This window comes from Urocitellus parryii, chromosome 6 (assembly GCF_045843805.1).
Source record: "Urocitellus parryii isolate mUroPar1 chromosome 6, mUroPar1.hap1, whole genome shotgun sequence".
Classification (NCBI taxonomy): domain Eukaryota; kingdom Metazoa; phylum Chordata; class Mammalia; order Rodentia; family Sciuridae; genus Urocitellus; species Urocitellus parryii.
The window spans coordinates 194672395-194689047 of NC_135536.1; the positions used below are offsets into that span (position 1 = coordinate 194672395).

A 16653-nucleotide genomic window follows, 5' to 3' on the forward strand; every position below is an offset into this window, starting at 1 on the left:
ACCCTCTTTGGCCACAGTGTCCTCATCTGTAACAAGGGATCAGCGCACTCTCCACCCCACGGGATTGCGGTGAGCACTGTGGGACGCAGCAGGAGAGAGTCCTTGGCGAAGTGCCCGGCCTTGCTCCGATTCGCAGGTGCGGTGACGAATGCCACCTCCCCCGGATCCCTACCAACAGTACAGCTGAGCTGTACCCCTCTGCCTCTGCTCAGCGCCCACGGTCAGCCCGGGGTGCCGGTATAATTAGCTCCATCTCGGCAGTGAGCCGCGGGTGCTCACTGCCGCTGACACGACTGTCACCTCCCACTCAGTTCTCCAAACCAGTTATCCCCACTGTTGAGAGTGTGTCACGTGCCCACTGGGCACAGAACTGAGTGCCACCAGAAAACAGCTTAGTCCTCACAACCCTTGATGTGTCACAAGGAATCAGAGCCTCTTTCTCCATTCTTGGGATGTGCACCAAAAAAAAAGAAGAAGAAGAAGAAGAAGGAAGGAAAAAAAAGTTGGTGGGGGGAGTCTACCTCTTGCGTTTGCTCCTCTTGGCATTTGCTGGGAAATCCCGTTCCTCCAGACCAGAGAGCCTGCCGAAGAAAGGAGACCTGTTTCTTTAAGAGGCCTTGGCTGGGGGGCGGGGACTGTCGGCGTTCCTTCACTCCCGCGCCGGCAGCTAGACCCGCCCCTTATTGAGTGACAGACTAGCATTCCAATTGAAGGAAGAGAGCTCAGCGTGACTGCGAAACGGAGCAATAGAAGCCCGGGCCGGCTTGCGAGGGGCGGAGTCCCAAGAAGGCGGGGCGGGCGGAGGCCGAAGGACCCGCGGCGGCGGCGGGACCCGGGCGCGGGAGCTGGGCCTAGGTCTGCGCCCTGGTGAGTGAGGGGTGCGCCCGGGGTCCGTGTGCGCGGACTGCCGGGAGGAGCCGGCCGGAGGGACGCAGGGAGGAGAGGCGGGTCCGGAAACAGGGTTCGGGGCTGCGGCCTGCTTCTGCCCCGGGGGCTGAGGGGCTGGACAGGGCGGGCCTGGGCTGGACCTTGCCGGCTCCTCAGGCCTCTCGGGGTCGCGGCCCAGTAGGGCCAGCCGGGCGGGAGGGACCGCTGGCCTCACCGGGGAAGGGTCGCCGGGTTGGAAAGAGGGCGGGCCGGCGCGGGGAGCCGGGCTGGGCCGGGCAGCGCTCGGAGGGCGGAGGGTGGGAGCCCGGGGAGGGGGAGGCAGGGGGAGGGGGCGCGCGGGGACTGGAAGGCGCCCGGGAGCGTTGGGGCCGGTGGAGCGCTCGGAAGCCCGGGTCTGCTCGGCCTCGCCGCTCCCTGGTGCATCACCCGCCCCGGGCGTCCGTCCTGCCGGCTGCCACCCACCACTCGCCCCTCGGTTCCCCCGCAGTTCAGGCCCCTCTCTTGCCGGACAGTTGCAGTGACCGACGGGTCTGCCCACAGCCCCGGTTCCCGTCGGCCTCGCGTCGGGCCCGGGGAATTTGTTTCAAAATGCAGATCAGGTCCGACCCTTGGCTGGAGACGGGCCGGCTTCCCACCCACCCTCGCGGGGTCAGCACTGGGCCCCCGCCCAGGCCCTGGAGATCTGGCTCCGTCTCTCCCCAGTCCCGTGTCCCAGTACTGTCCCCGCACAGGCCTTTTTTCTGTTCCTTCGGCAGCTCTTGGTGTCCTCTGGGGCTTTCTCTGAGTGTCCCTTCTCCCTGGCCTGGAGTCTAGTAAACTGTTCATCCTCCAAATTTTCACTTCCCCAGAGGAGGCGTCCCTGGTCCCTGACTCCCTGAGTCAGTGCCCCACTTTGAAAACCCTGTGTTCTCTTTCACAACACTTGCCCAACTGCAGTTTTACATTTACTTAAGAAAGTATTAATGTCTGTCTGTCCTGCCAGATAGTAAGGCCCACAAGGAAGAAGCCCTTGGTGCCCTTAAGGCACTCTAGATATTTACTAAATAAATGAGTGCAGGGCTTAGATATATTGAAGAAGGGGGTGTGCATTGTGGTCCCTGACGTCTACCTGTGGGAAATGGAAACCACCTTTGGAATACTTTTTGTGTACCAGGCTGGATGCTGAAGTGATGCTGTCCAATAGAAAAATAATTCATATCACATGCTCAAAATTTTCTAGTTTCAACATTAAAAAAGAAGTTAAAAGAAACAAGTGCAATTAATTTTAATAATAATGTTTTACTTATCCTAATATATTCCAAAATATTAGTATTGCAACATGTGATCCATATTAAATAGTGTTGATGGGATATTTTACTTTTTTGTACTTAATTTTTAAACTCTGGCATGCATTTTATGCTTAGGATAGCCCATCTCACTTTGTAGTGGCCACTTCCCGAGTGTTCCATAGCTAGTGGCTGCTACATTGTGCTGTATAGTGCCAGACACTTTATATACCTCAGAGTGTTTTATTCCCTCCAGAGTATTTTGAGGGAACTATTTGTATCTGCATTTTACTGATTAAAAAAAAAAAAAGAATGTAGCTCCTAAAAGTTGTTATCTGCCAGGGATCATCGCAGAGTTCGTGAATGGAGGAGCCAGGACCAGGACCTCCGTATTGAGTCTAGTTACTCTTTATACCTCGTGGTAGTGCCAAGGAAGTTATGAGGTACAGGAAGTGGGAACCAAACTTCTTAGAAACAATGGCACCAGTATATAGCATACTCTAGCTCGTTCTATACCAAGGTAAGGTATCTGGATGTATTAGCAGCACCTGCCTTGGTGGCTTAGAAGTATGTACAGTTGATACAGTTGAAGAAAAATACCCTGCAAGGCAGTCCTTCTCTAACTCAGTCACCATACCTTGCCCAGCTGCACTAATAGCCCGATCCCAGGAGCTGGGTAGAAAACCTACACCTTGTAGCATTTCAGAGGTGCTGAGAATACTAGGCTTAAGTTTACAGTCTTAGTTCAGCGGTTGCTTATTGAGTATCTACCATGAGGCCAGCACTGTTCCAGCCCAATGGTGACTAGACAGTGAAAGTCGCAGCCTTCATCTTCAAGATGCTTACATTTCTACTTAGAAGGGCGAGACTGGATCACATCAAATAACTAAATGATGTGCAGCTCCAAAATCTGATTTGCTACAGGCTACAAAGTGGTTGTGTGGCTAAGCTGCATGATGTATTTTTAAGCACAAATTGAATTTGAGCTCTTCTAGTCAGGACAGTTCCTTATAGTTTACTCAATTCCGATATGAAGGCCGTTTGTTGGTTTATCTTCTTACCTGTCTGACTGCTTAAAGCGTTTGACTTTAGAACCCCATTAGGCATGCTGCTTTAATTTGACTCACTAGAAGATGATTTTCCATTACCAGTTGTGTGTCAGGCATTGTATTGGCCTCTGCTCTGGAACTGAAATAAAAATAAAAAGTTCTTCCACTAGGAATAATAATGATGATAATAATAATAACAACAACATCTACAGATGACTTGCCTTTTAGACTGATTTTTCTCCCTGATTGCCATCATATACCTTCTCTAATTTTGTCACAATCTGGCAGTGGGTTTGTTTGTTTGCTTGTTTGTTTTTATGCTGGGGAAACATGGTTACAGTTTTTATTTTTTCTTCAAGTTCACACAGATAGAATTCTGCTAGATATTATGCTCAATGCTTTATATATGTTATCCTGTTGAATGGTCACACAACTTTGTAAGGTAGGTTTGGTTCTCATTCCCATTTTACAGATAAGGACGTTGTTAATCCAGGTCTGTTCCATTCCAGAACACAAGCGCCTTAGCATTAACCTGCATTGCCTCACAGTTCAAGCATTGGTAGAAACCTCGAAAACATCTAGTCCAGCCCCTACGTGTAGAGCCCATCCAGAGAGGCTTGTGTTTATGGCAAAGCTGTGCTGCAGAGGGAGGACTGAACCAGGAGTGGGGGCCTAGGTCTTCTTTTATCTCTATCTGATGGTGTGATGTGGCCTTGCCAGTGGCTCTGTCCCTTACTTCCCTCCCTTATAAAATTAGAGGGCTTGGCCTAATTTTATGAGAACAGTGCTGTGTTGTTATGGTCACTATTAAAGGAGTTGGACTCACAGCCTGGGATTTCAGTCATAACCCAGGCCTCTTCTCAGGCTTCATCTCCTTGTGCAACCATGGTAATTTATTGAGGGGAAAAGTTTTTCTCTCTCATTTTTTTTTGTTTGTTTGTTTATGGTACTGGGGATTGAACCAGTACCATAAACAAACAAACAAACCACTGAGTTATATCCCCAGACCTTTTTGTTTTATTTTGAGATAGGGTGTTGCTAAGTTGCTAAGTCTGGCCTCAAACTTGTGATTCTCCTGTCTCAGCCTCCACAGTAAATGGGATTACAAGTTTGTACCACTACATTCATCAGGAAACAGGGTCTTTTTGTATGGAGGATTGAACCCAAGGGACACTTAACCCCTGAGCCACACTCCCAACCATTCCCCCACCCTTAAAAATATTTTATTTTGAGATAGGCCTTGCTAAGTTGCTGAGGCTGGCTTTGAACTCATGATCCTCCTGCCTCAGACTCCTGAGCCCCTGGGATTACAGGTGTGCTACGGTGCCTGGCAGGAAACGTTTTCTTAAAGTTCACCTGTATTTCTGTCTTGGTTTTTGTTTCCTCTTATTTCCAAAAGTGGAGACAAGTAGTCTACAAATCCCTTCTAAACTTTCAGTTATTGTAGTTAAGGATTCGGAAAGGCCTAGATAATGGATAACCCTATCAGTAGTGTTCTAAAGGCAGTTAGGTCTGGGGAGAGCACAGAGGATATTTGTGGTATGGAATTCTATGGACACAGCTGTATGTAGGGTACTGTGTTGAAGGCTCGGGGGACAGTTTAGTGGGGAGTAGATACAGGCTTCAGAGTCTTGCCCTCAGGTTGCTCACCTTCCTAGAGCATGGTTTCAATCCTGGGACCCATTAAAATCATCTGGGGAAGTTTTGGGGGATTGTTTTATTTTTGTTTTTGTTTTTGGTATGTACTAGGGTTTGAACCCGAACTTCCCACATGCTAGGCAAGGGCTCTGTCACTGAGCTACTTCTTGCCATCCCCCCTTTTTTGATTTTGAGACAGGATCACTTTAAGTTGACCAGGCTGGCCTTGAACTTGCAATCCTATTGCCTTAGCTTCCAAGACGCTGGGATTACAGGGTGCACCACTGTGCCTGACTTACTACTAGTCTAGGGTCTGCTTCCCAGACATTCCAACACTGGGGTGGTGTTGGCAAATTCTGAGTCAGGGGTCTGGGCTAGAGGGGTGCTTCTGCATTGGTACTAGCCCCAGAGATGCCCCCGCTGCTGGCATACAGATCCAGTTTTAGTAGCTAGGGAAGACTGCACATAGAGAATCACAGTAATGGGCCCAGTGAAGGGCTGTATGGAGGACTGATGCACAGATGAGGGTGCAGGTAGCTGTCCCTGAGGTAAAAGGGTCAGGAAGCCACAAGGAAGAGTGGTACCTGAGCGGGGCCTGGAAGGCTGAGCAAGATGTTGCCAGCAGAACAAGGCAGAGGGAACTCAGTACTACAAAGGTCCAGCCCAGAAGAACATGGTGTTTGAGGGACAGGTGGCCTGGTGAGACGGACTTGGTGTCTTCGAGGGTGAGTCTGAAAGCTAGTGTCACCCCAAAGCTGTGGTAAAACTGGAGTAAGTTGGATGCTGTCCTGAGCCTCAGCACTATTCTCTAAGCTTGGGAGTGTTACAGGAACGGTCTGCAGGAGGAGAGGAGCCGTGGGGGCTCTTAGGGTAGGAGTTGGGGGGGAAGCCACACAGTATTTGGTTCACACAACCTTCCCTCCACACTTTTCTCTGTGCAGGTCAGTGGTTTTTAACCACATCAGGTGAGTCCTGAGTTCACAGGTCAATACAAAGGAGACCCTCAGCTGCCTGTGGTGTGGCGGTTCTTCCCTGGATTTCTAGCAGTGGTGTCAGGACCTGAGTCTCTGACCTGGAATCCCCCTCTGCACCTCGGCACATTGTGCTCATGCAGTGTGTGGACTAAGGGAAGTTGAGTCACTTGTCAGATGAGAAGATTGCAGAGGGGAAGCCTCTACTGAGATTGTGTTCTTGATTAGAAAATAGGGTGTGACCTCCAGTTGCCTTCCTGGTGAAGTTGTATTCTGTTGCAGGAAACATAAACCAAACTTACCCCACTGCCTCCCCCACTGAATCACAAGCCAAAGAACAGAACAAAAAGCACTCATCATCCTTACCCTTAAGGGAGTGGGGGAGGGAGAGGAGCTGGAAGCCTTCTGGCATTCTTCATCCAGATTCCTTCTCTGGGAGGAGATCATCTTTCACTTCCTCCCCAAAGATGGGCTCTCCAACCTTCTGGCAGTTCCAGTTCTATGAAGCAGTCACTGTAGGGGTGATTGATAAAGCCCCTGGGACCTTTTGTAATGGTGCTGATTTTATAAGCTCACTTTCCAGAAGCTGCTTAGAGATGGCTCCACTGGAGACACTGCTGTTCTTATTGTCTGTCTCCCCAACTTTGTTGAAAAGCAGAGCTTCATCCTCATACCTCACAGTAGACTCATCTTCAGCTCAGCCTCTTGTTTTGTGGTCTTTTTAACTTTCCAAGTCATCTTTATTTATGTAATGCTTTAAACGGGAGGGGTGGGGAGGGAACTGGGCCTACAGCTTAGTGATTGAGGGCTTGCCTGGCATTTGAGTCCCTGGGTTGAATCCCTAGCACAAAACAAACAAATAAATAAATAAAGAGGGTGGGAGGGAGAAGAGCTGTGAAATCCTGGCCATTTGCTATTGAACTACAGTCCTGCTGAGTGGTGGAATGAGAGGCTATTTATAATCCTGAGAATTTTGCAATGTTATTGAATTGCTTCGACCTAATTTCCACTTCCTTTATAAAATGAAAATGAAAAGAGTAAGCAAGCACGTGCTCGAAGGATTCCCTACAAGGAAACCCTTTATCCTAGGAATATTAATTATCTGAGAAATATTACTCTATTCTCATACCTCCTAAGGTTTCCATAGAGAGAAAAGCAGAAGATATTTCCGTCTTTGTTTTAACAAAAGTCAGGGGTGCTAAGACTGATTCTCAAGTAAAATTTGTTCTAATGTTAAAAAACAAAAAACAAAATTATAAACATGGAAATTCTGTGTGGTTGTGTTATAAGGTGTGGGCCTTCTGCAAAACTGAAGCAGCTGCAAAGGTCCCCTTCACTCGTATACTTAAAATCATGCCAGAAAGACTTGAGACCCGTCACTCAGACTAATAGGCATGAGTTTATTAGAAGGGATAGATAGGAAAGGGGAAAGGGGGACATGCCTGTCCTGCCCTCCTCTTTTATTGGGGGTCCCAGGGAAGTTTCCAGACAGTTCTACCCAGGTTTACCTCTTGATTTTTGATTGACAGCAGGATGACATCAGGCTTTCAAGACCCTGCTGTGCATGACAACTCTAGATCACTTTGGCCCATGCTGATCAGTTCTGATTGGAACCTGTTCTTACAGATTTTATGGTTAATGGGAATTATCTTTAAATCCCTGAATTCTGGAATCTGGTTTGTGTAAGGATCACATAAGTCTCCCCTTCACGATAACCTGTATTCTTTTTACCTGGCATGTTGGGCCTGCATTTCTCCTGCAGATTATTTGCAAAGGAATGTAACATATCCTGTTAACTTAAACCAGACAGGGCTGCAGGTAAATTGTTTTTTTAAAAACAGCATGTGGGGTTCAGCACAGTGGACCCACTTTACAGAATTTTTCCCTTTACCTCATGCTCCCATCACTCACCTCTGTCTGTTCCCTGCCAGCTGGAAGGCAGTGGGACACAGAGGTACAAGAGTAGAACTACTCGAACATTTCCTGCCATTCTTTCCCTTGGGAAGCAGACCTGGTTCCTAGGAGCCATTGTGTTTGTGCACCTTCACTGTTCACCAGGTGCCATGCTAGTTCATGAGACCACCCAGCTGTACCTGACATGGAGGAGGAGCTAGGGAACAGGAGAGCTATGTCGATGTCTTGTTGAGTGTTACAGGGCTGTTCGCAGAAGCAGGGACAGAGGCCCCTATCCTATTTAGCTTTGCTAAGAAAGGTAGAGAAAGCTAAGGATGTTATAAAGAGAAGGTACCATCTGAGCTGGACTTTGCAGCTTGGCTAGGGGCATCTCTGGTAGTCAGTGAAGGAAGAAAATGTGCAGAGGTACAGAAGAGAATGTGGCCTGCCTGTAGAAATCGCAGGTGGTCCAGGGAAAAGGCTGACTAGATTGCAGACTGAGCACTGCATGAAGTAATGTTTTTAGGCCATCAAGGACCTTTCTGCTACAAGAGAGAACCCTTATCATACAGGTCTCTTAGCGTCATTGTGCTTTAACTTTAGATACACAAACCAGAAGTCTCTACAGAGTACCTGCTGCGGATTAGGTACAAAGCTATCTGCTTTCACATGACTTTCCAAAAACACCAGACCACCGGGATCAGATTCTGGCTGTGCCACTTAACTAACGATGTGACCCTCAAAATGCTACTTCACTTTTCTGTCTGTATGGTGGGGATAACAACACACCATACAGGGTGCATCATGGATTAAGTGAATCGATATATGTACAGCCCTTAGAGCAGTGCTGAGCATTGTGTAATTGTTACCTAGCTAGTGTCATCATCAAAGGAAGTACTACTGTGTAGAGAACTGTGGTGCCAAGACCTAACCTTGAGACCCAGTTCTTTTATGATGGACTGTTTGGTTTCTTTGGAGGAGGGCATGAAAGGAGATACATTGACAAGGAATTTTTCAACCCCTCTGAACTTTGTTTGCCTCACCTGTAAAATAGGAATGTTTTCCAGGGTTCTTGTGAGATCAACTATAAAATGCTATAATATGAGTACTTCAAAGTCACCGTATAACTGATCTGTTTCCAACAAGCCAGAATTATCAAAGTGGGTTTTGCTCTCATCAGTTTAGTGTTAATTAGGTGCGTACTCAATGTCATTATCTTATGCTAGTGATGTTGCTCTATTTTCTTACCTCCACTTCAGAATTCTTCAGAGCTTGGGGTCAGTCTTGCTCTTCGCCTTTTTAGTTGCAGCAAACAGAAACACAAACTAGCTTAATTTAAGGAGTTGTGATGATAGAATGTCAGGAATATCACGTAGCCAAGCATAGGAAGTACAGCCATGGAATCTGGAAAGTCACTAGGCAGGGCTTTTTCCAACTCTTTAGTCCCAGTAGCTGTGGCAGGGCTAGGGATAGTGTCGTGCAGCCCAGGTAGGCTGCCTGGGGTTTCTGGGAGAATGGGAGCTTATTAATATCTTTTGGGTAATCTGGGTTGTTGCAGATCTCTGACTTAACATGGGTGTGAGTTTTCAGAACTGCTAAGAACCATTCAGTGCTAGCTTTAACAAATGATGAGACATCCCAGGGAATGTCATATGGGACCAAGGAGAAAGTATATCTGTAAAGTACTGAGCTTTAGCTTATTTTTCTCCAAAGATAGAATTCAGAAAGGAGTTTTTAAAAATATGCAGTTTCTTAAATTAGGAGTTTCACTTTTATTTTTCTTTTTTTGGTTAAGGACTTTACAATGGTATCTTCATTTGGATTTTTTAAGTTCTGCTTTACAATCATGGACTTAGACTCCGGAGCACTTGAGACATGCTTTAGTTCTACACTAGAGAACTACAGTTCTGCTGCTGCAGAAGAAAATGGAGACTTGGGTAAAGGGACCTGAACGCAGTGTGAGGGAACTAGGATTAGGTCCCAAGTCCTGGGGCTGTAAATCCAGTTGCTTTCCTCAGCGGAGAGAGTCATCCCAGCCTAGTGCTCTCTATTCCTACCCTGTCTACTTATTTTTAAAAGAAGAAACCAAACTAAGTAACAAATGGTCTAAAAAGCCATGCTGTACAAGGCATATGTGAGGTGCGGAAACAGGCACCACTCCTCTATGGTGATGGAAACCAGGAAGAGGTGGCCTTTGAAAGGACAAGAAGGAGGTTCCAAAGTATTTTTGGGGGTAATGAAATGTCCAGTATCTTATTGGAGGTAGTTGTAGGGAGGTCTGTGTTTTTGTGTTTCTACTATGTATATGTGTAAACACACACACACATATTCTTAAGCATGTGACATTTTATTGTATGTAAATGTATCTCAGTTTGTAGAAATGACCTCACTACTGTGTAGTCCTGCCACCCAATTACAGCAGACCGACAGTAAGCCTAGGAGCCCACCTGCAGCACCCAGAGTCCCAGCACCACACCTAGCGTGAGAACTTCCTGCCTTGCCCTGGCTTTGGAGCAGAGCCTTTCAGCTGGAAGCTACACTGATGAGTCAGTTTGTTTTCAGAGGTGTGTTGTGTGTTAGGCACATAAATCCACACGAAAAGTCTGCGTGGAGCTGCAGAAGTTGTGGAAGCTTTGGGGGCCATCAGGTCAGCCCATTTCAAAACCTTTAGCCTTGATTCACAGTGAACAGGAATTCAGGCCTGCTGAGGGGAGGAGGAAGAGCCCTGGCCAAGTCAGCTCCCAAGTTCTGTCTCTCCTTCGCCACTTACTAACTGGGCGTTCTTGGCTGAACAGAACTCTGAGCTTTTCTTTCATCATCTTCAAATGGGGATAATAGCCCTATTCTGCCTACTGCGTGGGCTACGGGGAACACACAACAAAATAAATGAAAGCATTCTGAAAACCACTTATTTGACATGGCCAAGTCTTGGAAATGCTGATATGACATCTGGCTTCTGAAGTAGCCCACCCTGATCAGGAAATGGTTGTGAAAGCCTCCATCTTTCTGAAGCCTGTAGGTGTGTAGGGAATGGGGTTTTACCCCTTTTCACCGGGGAGATTTGTAGGTGCCAGGCTGTGAGAACCATCATCTGTTTGGGCTGAAAAATTGATAGCCCACATGAATAACAGCTTAGCAACATCTATGCTGCATGTACCAGGAGAGGCGGGCGGTCCCCATTAGTGAGGCATGAAATGCGGGTGAGTGGCTCAACCTTGAGATGCAGAAAGGTCTTTTTCATTAAGAGAGCGGCCTCTCCTGAATCTGTAGGCAGGCAGTGTAAATATACATTGAAATAATCCATCAGCCAAGGCTTCCCTTCGTCAGACCTTGGAGAGAGATTCTAGCTACTGCTTAGAATACCACTAAGCGATCAGAGTTGCCTAGGATACCAGTCACATGGGCCCATCTCCCAGACTTGCTCAAAATGATTTATTTTCCTTTATTTTAGAGAGAAGTGGGGGAGGGGGGCCAGAGGTACTTCCAAAGCTTTGTCCTCCCATAGAAGGGCCTTTGTGTGAAAGCATCCTTCCCGCTTCCCTGCGCCTAAGCCCTCAGCAGCCCTTGCCCTTGGCAGTAGGGACTAAAATAGCATTTCCTGTCCCAGTTCTCTTCCCCATTTTCTGAACTCTGCATCATCCTACGCAGAGGAGGTGCCACATTGTGTCCTTTGAGGGGGATGGAGTGGCAGTTAAGTAGTGGCAATAAGTAGGAAGGAGATCAGAGAGTGTGTGGTTGGGCCCTCCTGAACTGGAGTCTTTCCAGGATGCTGCTGAACAGAAGTAGCCTGGCTTCTTCAGCCAACCACTCAACCAAGAGGAGCCTGTCTGTTCTGGTCTGTCTTGGAGCATGTGCTTTTCTATCCCGAGGTCCCAAGACAGGAATTTGTGGAAAATTTGCTCTTCTACCACCAAATCCTCTTGACCCTTCAACTGAAGTGTCACATTGGCAGATAGTGCTACTGTCTGAACTGTAGGTGGTAAATAGGTTTGTCCCAGTTCTTTTGCTGATTTAATCTGAAGAGACAAAGGCCCAAGGAGAGCTTTGGTATGATCTAGAAAAATTCAAACCAAGTAGTTCCATATGTGACTTCAGACTGTATCTCCAAAATAGATAACAAGAATGAAAATGAAGGCATACTCTGACTTTTTCCTTCTTCCCTGTTCTTTCTCCCCAGGCAGCCGTGTCAGTGTGTGTGTCTTAGAGAAGTAGGGCCCACTGGGAACGATGCCACCACCATCTGACATCGTCAAAGTGGCCATCGAGTGGCCAGGTGCTAATGCCCAGCTCCTTGAAATTGATCAGGTATGCTCCAGAAATGAGACACAGCGCTGCAAGTAAAGGGATCTGGGGGTGTGTGGCAGAGGGTGTCTTTAGGCCTAAAGGGTAAGGACGCAACAGGAAGACTGAGCTTTCCGCCTGGCCCCACAAGGAACTGGGTCACAGTTTGGAAGAGGCTTTCTCCTCAACAAAAGCTGTCAGGAAATTATTCCTACACCCCAACCTGGTCCTGCTTGGCAGCTCCTCTCAGAGCCTGGCACAACTAGCACATGATTGCTGGTAAAGGATCTCCCTCTCTCTCTTTTTCTTTCAGAAACGGCCCCTAGCATCCATCATTAAGGAGGTTTGTGATGGGTAAGTTAAAACTTCTTGTTCTGGGTAAAGCCTAAAGAGCACCAAGTCTAAAGGGACTTTGCAGGGTATCCAGTTGGCAGTCCCTTGTGTGGGCTCTTGTGGGCTGTCTTGTCTTACCAAGAAAGAGTGCTTGATGAGGCTTCCTTGAGGCTGCTGTGAATCTTCATTTGCTCTCCCAAGTGCAGGAGTGTTCCATGGAAGTTCTGGAAGGGTCTAAGGCCCACCCTCAGCTGTGTGCACTTCCTTTTGTGATACTACCCTTTACCAAAGGTGGAGGAGGTTATTTTTCAACCCCTCAACCTAAAGCTTTGTTTTAATTCCACTGTGGTCCAAACAAGACACCTAGTCCCTTAAGCAACTCTATTGAAAGTTATTTATTTGCAGCTTCTGGATAGGCCCAAAGGAATGACCAAGTAAGATATGCCGTTTTCTTTTGTGTAGGTGGTCGTTGCCAAACCCGGAGTACTACACCCTGCGATATGCAGATGGTCCCCAGCTCTACATCACGGAACAGGTTAGTACAGGGAGGACTGAAGCAGTGCAGGTCTTAACATCCAGGTAGCTCCATTTCTTGGGTAAAGCGTTATTCCCTGGGTAAAAGAGATAGCGCCAGTCCTGCTCTCCCCCAGTGACTGGGAAAAAGTGAATTTGACTTCTGAGAGCCCAGGGTGCTTGAAGAGGCTCTCAGAAGAAACAAGCAAGAGGAGAGAGCCTGGCTGAAAAGCATCAGTGTCAGTTAAATTCATCCCTCAGTATCCACAAGGGACTGGCTCTAGGACCTCAGGGATATCGAAACCTGTGGATGCTCAGAAGGCACCGTATTTGCATATGACTAGGCAATCCCCTCATACTTTTTTTTTTTTTTTTTTTTTTTCCAATATAAGGGATCCAACCCAGGGATGCTTTGCCACTGAACCATATGCTCAGCCCTTTTTACTTTTTATTTTAAGATTGGGTCTCACTAAGTTGCTCAAGCTGGCCTCAAATTTGTGATCCTTCTTCATCAGCTTCCCAAGGAGCTGGAATTATAGACACATGCCACCATGCCTGGCCATACCGCTCATACTTGAAATCATCTGTAGATGACTTATAATACTTAACACAAAGGCAACACTGTGAATAGGTGTGTACTATGCTGTTTAGAAAATAATGACAAGGAAAAAAATCCCACTGTTCAGAATTTCTATTGTTCCAATTATCCATGGATGTGGAACCTGTGGGAAGGAGAACTGACTAGACTTTAAAGATGACCAGAAGTTCCTGTCGGTTCTGGTTGCTTATGCTATTTTGATATAGTATCTTCATTGTTTTTTGTCTTGTTTTTTCTTTGCTTTCCAGACTCGCAGTGACATTAAGAATGGGACAATCTTACAATTGGCTATATCTCCGGTAAGTATTCTTCCCTCTTTAAGAGTTTATTAATTTAACAGTCATGAGCACCACAGGCCAGACTGACCCAGAATCTAGGACTGTGGCAATTAAAAGTAGATCTTTGCTCTCACAGCCTCCTGACAGCAAACAAACAAATAGGATGTACCTCTCCCAAGGGTCTCAGGAGGGAGTTGCTAAGGGAACTGTGGGAACTCAGAGAGACCACCTTCTCAGCCTGAGGGTTTCCAGAAAGCCTTCCCAGAGAATGGGACACAGCTGAGATGCTGAAGGATAAGCTAGAATTGCCAGAGAAAGAAGAAAATGAAAGTTTCCAAGCAGAGAAGTCAGGATGTCAGAGTACAGAGGTGTGTTCGGGAAGTGGCTGAAGGCCTGTGGCATTCACTGAGAAGCCAGGTACTGAAGCTCTTGCATGTCCTGCCCATGGTCCACTAGAAGGAAGTGGTGACACTGGAGGATTTTAGGATGGAAGGTACATTCTACTTAGATTTAAATTTTAGAGGGACGACTTTCATGACAGTGTGGAAGATGGGCTAAAAGAAGAAGGCTGGTAGGAGCATGAGCACCTCAGAGGCTGGTGAGGAGCGTTAGCGTCCCAGTGAGGCCATTGGTCATGAAGGGACCTGAGAAATACTCACGAGACAACCCTGATGACTATGGTGAAAAACTGGATATAGGTGGCAAAGGGAGAATCCAAGATGTCCCCTGACTTCTGCAAGAGCAGCCCTTAAAGGTAACTAAAAAAGCCACCGGAAGAGAAGAAAGAAAACCTGGATCGTGAAGTGACTCAGGAGCTGAAGGCAGGGGAGAGAGTCAGAATGGGGGAAGGTGTGGTTTACAGTTTGTAATAAGCAGAGAGGGAAGGTACACTGAGAACAGACCTGGGAGGTCAAGCGCACATAAGATCTTCATGAAACTGTTCCGGCCAGGTTTGCTGGCATACGCCTAGAATTCCAGCAGCTCAGGAGGTAGAGGCAGGAGGATCACAAGTTTGAGACCAGCCTCATCAACTCAGCAAGGCCTTAAGCAATTTAGCAAGATCCTGTCTCAAAACAAAAAATAAAAGGGCAGTGATTAAGCACTCCTGGGTTTTTCAATACCGAGTTTAAAAAAAGAAGTGAGAAACAGTTCTGCTGGGAAGAGCTGGTGGCCAGATTAGTGGACTGAATAAAAGGTAAGAAGGTTAAGACCTGGAGTCACTGCTGTATTAAAAGACTTGGTTTTAAAAGGAAGTAGCTGGAGAAGGCAATAACTCAAGGAGGATGTGGAGTCAAAAAGACATTTCAAAAAAACAGGTAAAAGGTTAATATGTTTCAGAAATCATAGTTTGACAAAGATCTAGTAAAAGGTCTCTCTCCTACTTTGAACCCCATATACCTAGTTCTCCACCTTTCTGACCCTTTGAGGCTGTTGATTTCCTTTGCAGTTTTTTGTGTCCTTGAGATGGTGTTAAGATGGGAGAGAGGAAGATTGAAGATGCAGGAAGGAGTGGGAAATTAACAGAATAGGACCTTCCTACATCAGGACACTGAGGACCTAAAACCCAGTTGGAGGGAACCACCCTGAGTGCCAGTCCCACGAAAAAGACCTCCCAGGGATGCAGCTTTGGTCACATTTGTAGAAGGGCTTCTAGGAAATTAAGGGTGTGATGGAGCCTGTTTTCACGGTGAGGGAGAGCCTGGTCCACCTGAGAGGAGGGGGGTGTGTGAAGGGAGACCACCGAACACTGAATGCCTATATTTTGATAATGGTTTGTGTATGTCATGTTATTTAATCCTAATAGCAATGAGATTGGCCTATTTTGCAGACAGGGACATGAGGACTTAGATTAAATAACTTGCCACTTGTCACACAGCTAAAAAGTAGTCCCAGCTGGCTCTTTCCCTGTGTGACTCTGGGCCGGTTTTTTCACCGTCGTGTTTTTCTGCCTTCTCTCCTGAGCTCTTCTCAGCTTAAGAACTTCATTCTCCCCTCTTAAACTCTGCTAATTGAACATGACAGTTTGGGAGTTACTTTTCTGGAAGTACCAAAGCATTTTACAGACCTCACATGGAGTAGTTGACTTTCCCAGAAGTTCATCTCTCTGGAGCAGGAGCCCAGAAATGCTGTCTCTGGAGGAAAATTGACATTTGGGTTGGAAGTTTCTAAGTGTGATGCAGACCAGTGCTCTTCAAATTGCTCTATCCTGTGACCTTTTCTTGTGGAGCGCATTCTCTCTACCGTAGGATTTGGAGGATTTGTGTGTCACTGAAAGCACTATGCGCTCTGGGCCCTCTTCAACAGTACGAGAGGAGAGGCAAGGGGAGGGAGAGGGGCTTGACTCTAGCTGGCCGCCGAACGGGGCTTCAGTCACTTGCTTAACAGCGTGAGGGAAAGGACTGGGGGCGTATTGGCTCCCCAGACTCTTCCTTCCCAGCAGAGAAGGTTAGATTTTTAAAATATAGAATGATGAGGTGAGACTGTGAACTTGTTAAGTCGAGCACAAGGAAAGGGGTGAGCTCACGGAGAAGAGGGATTGAACTGTGGCTGGTGGCAAGAAGGCAGGTCCCACTAGGAAAAGTTGGTGTGGCGAAGGGAGTGGTGTCTTCACCGGCATCATTTTCCAAAGCTGTTTTGAAGTTGTTGGTATCCAACTCCTTGGATTCTTTGTTTTCCTAGGACTGTTACTGTGGGAAATGATCATGGACTTTGAGGCAAAGTTTTTTAAGAAAAAATATCAGGCTCATCACATTTTAGGATTGAAAGAGACCTTAAAGATTATCAGATCAGTTCACCACCCAGTGTGCGAGTTCCTTCTATAGCATATCTGACAGATGGTCGTCCAGGTTCTCATCGATTGCTTCCAGTGACAGGGAGTTAGTTCCTCCGAGAAACCTCTTCTGCTGTTTGACAACATTAATTAATAGAAAACTCCTATTAAACCAG

General features: G+C 46.9%; 1 protein-coding gene across 1 annotated transcript in view; it reads left to right on the plus strand.

The window, feature by feature from the left end:
• Positions 1-789: 789 nt before the first annotated feature.
• The window catches only part of Elmo2 (engulfment and cell motility 2), a 37481-nt gene continuing 21617 nt past the window's right edge, over positions 790-16653 (plus strand). The window contains exons 1-5 of the mRNA XM_026390968.2: positions 790-867; positions 11882-12009; positions 12299-12339; positions 12781-12853; positions 13678-13728. Coding sequence (XP_026246753.1) covers positions 11932-12009; positions 12299-12339; positions 12781-12853; positions 13678-13728 — 243 coding nt within the window. The 5' untranslated portion in view covers positions 790-867; positions 11882-11931. The remainder of the gene's footprint in view (positions 868-11881; positions 12010-12298; positions 12340-12780; positions 12854-13677; positions 13729-16653) is intronic.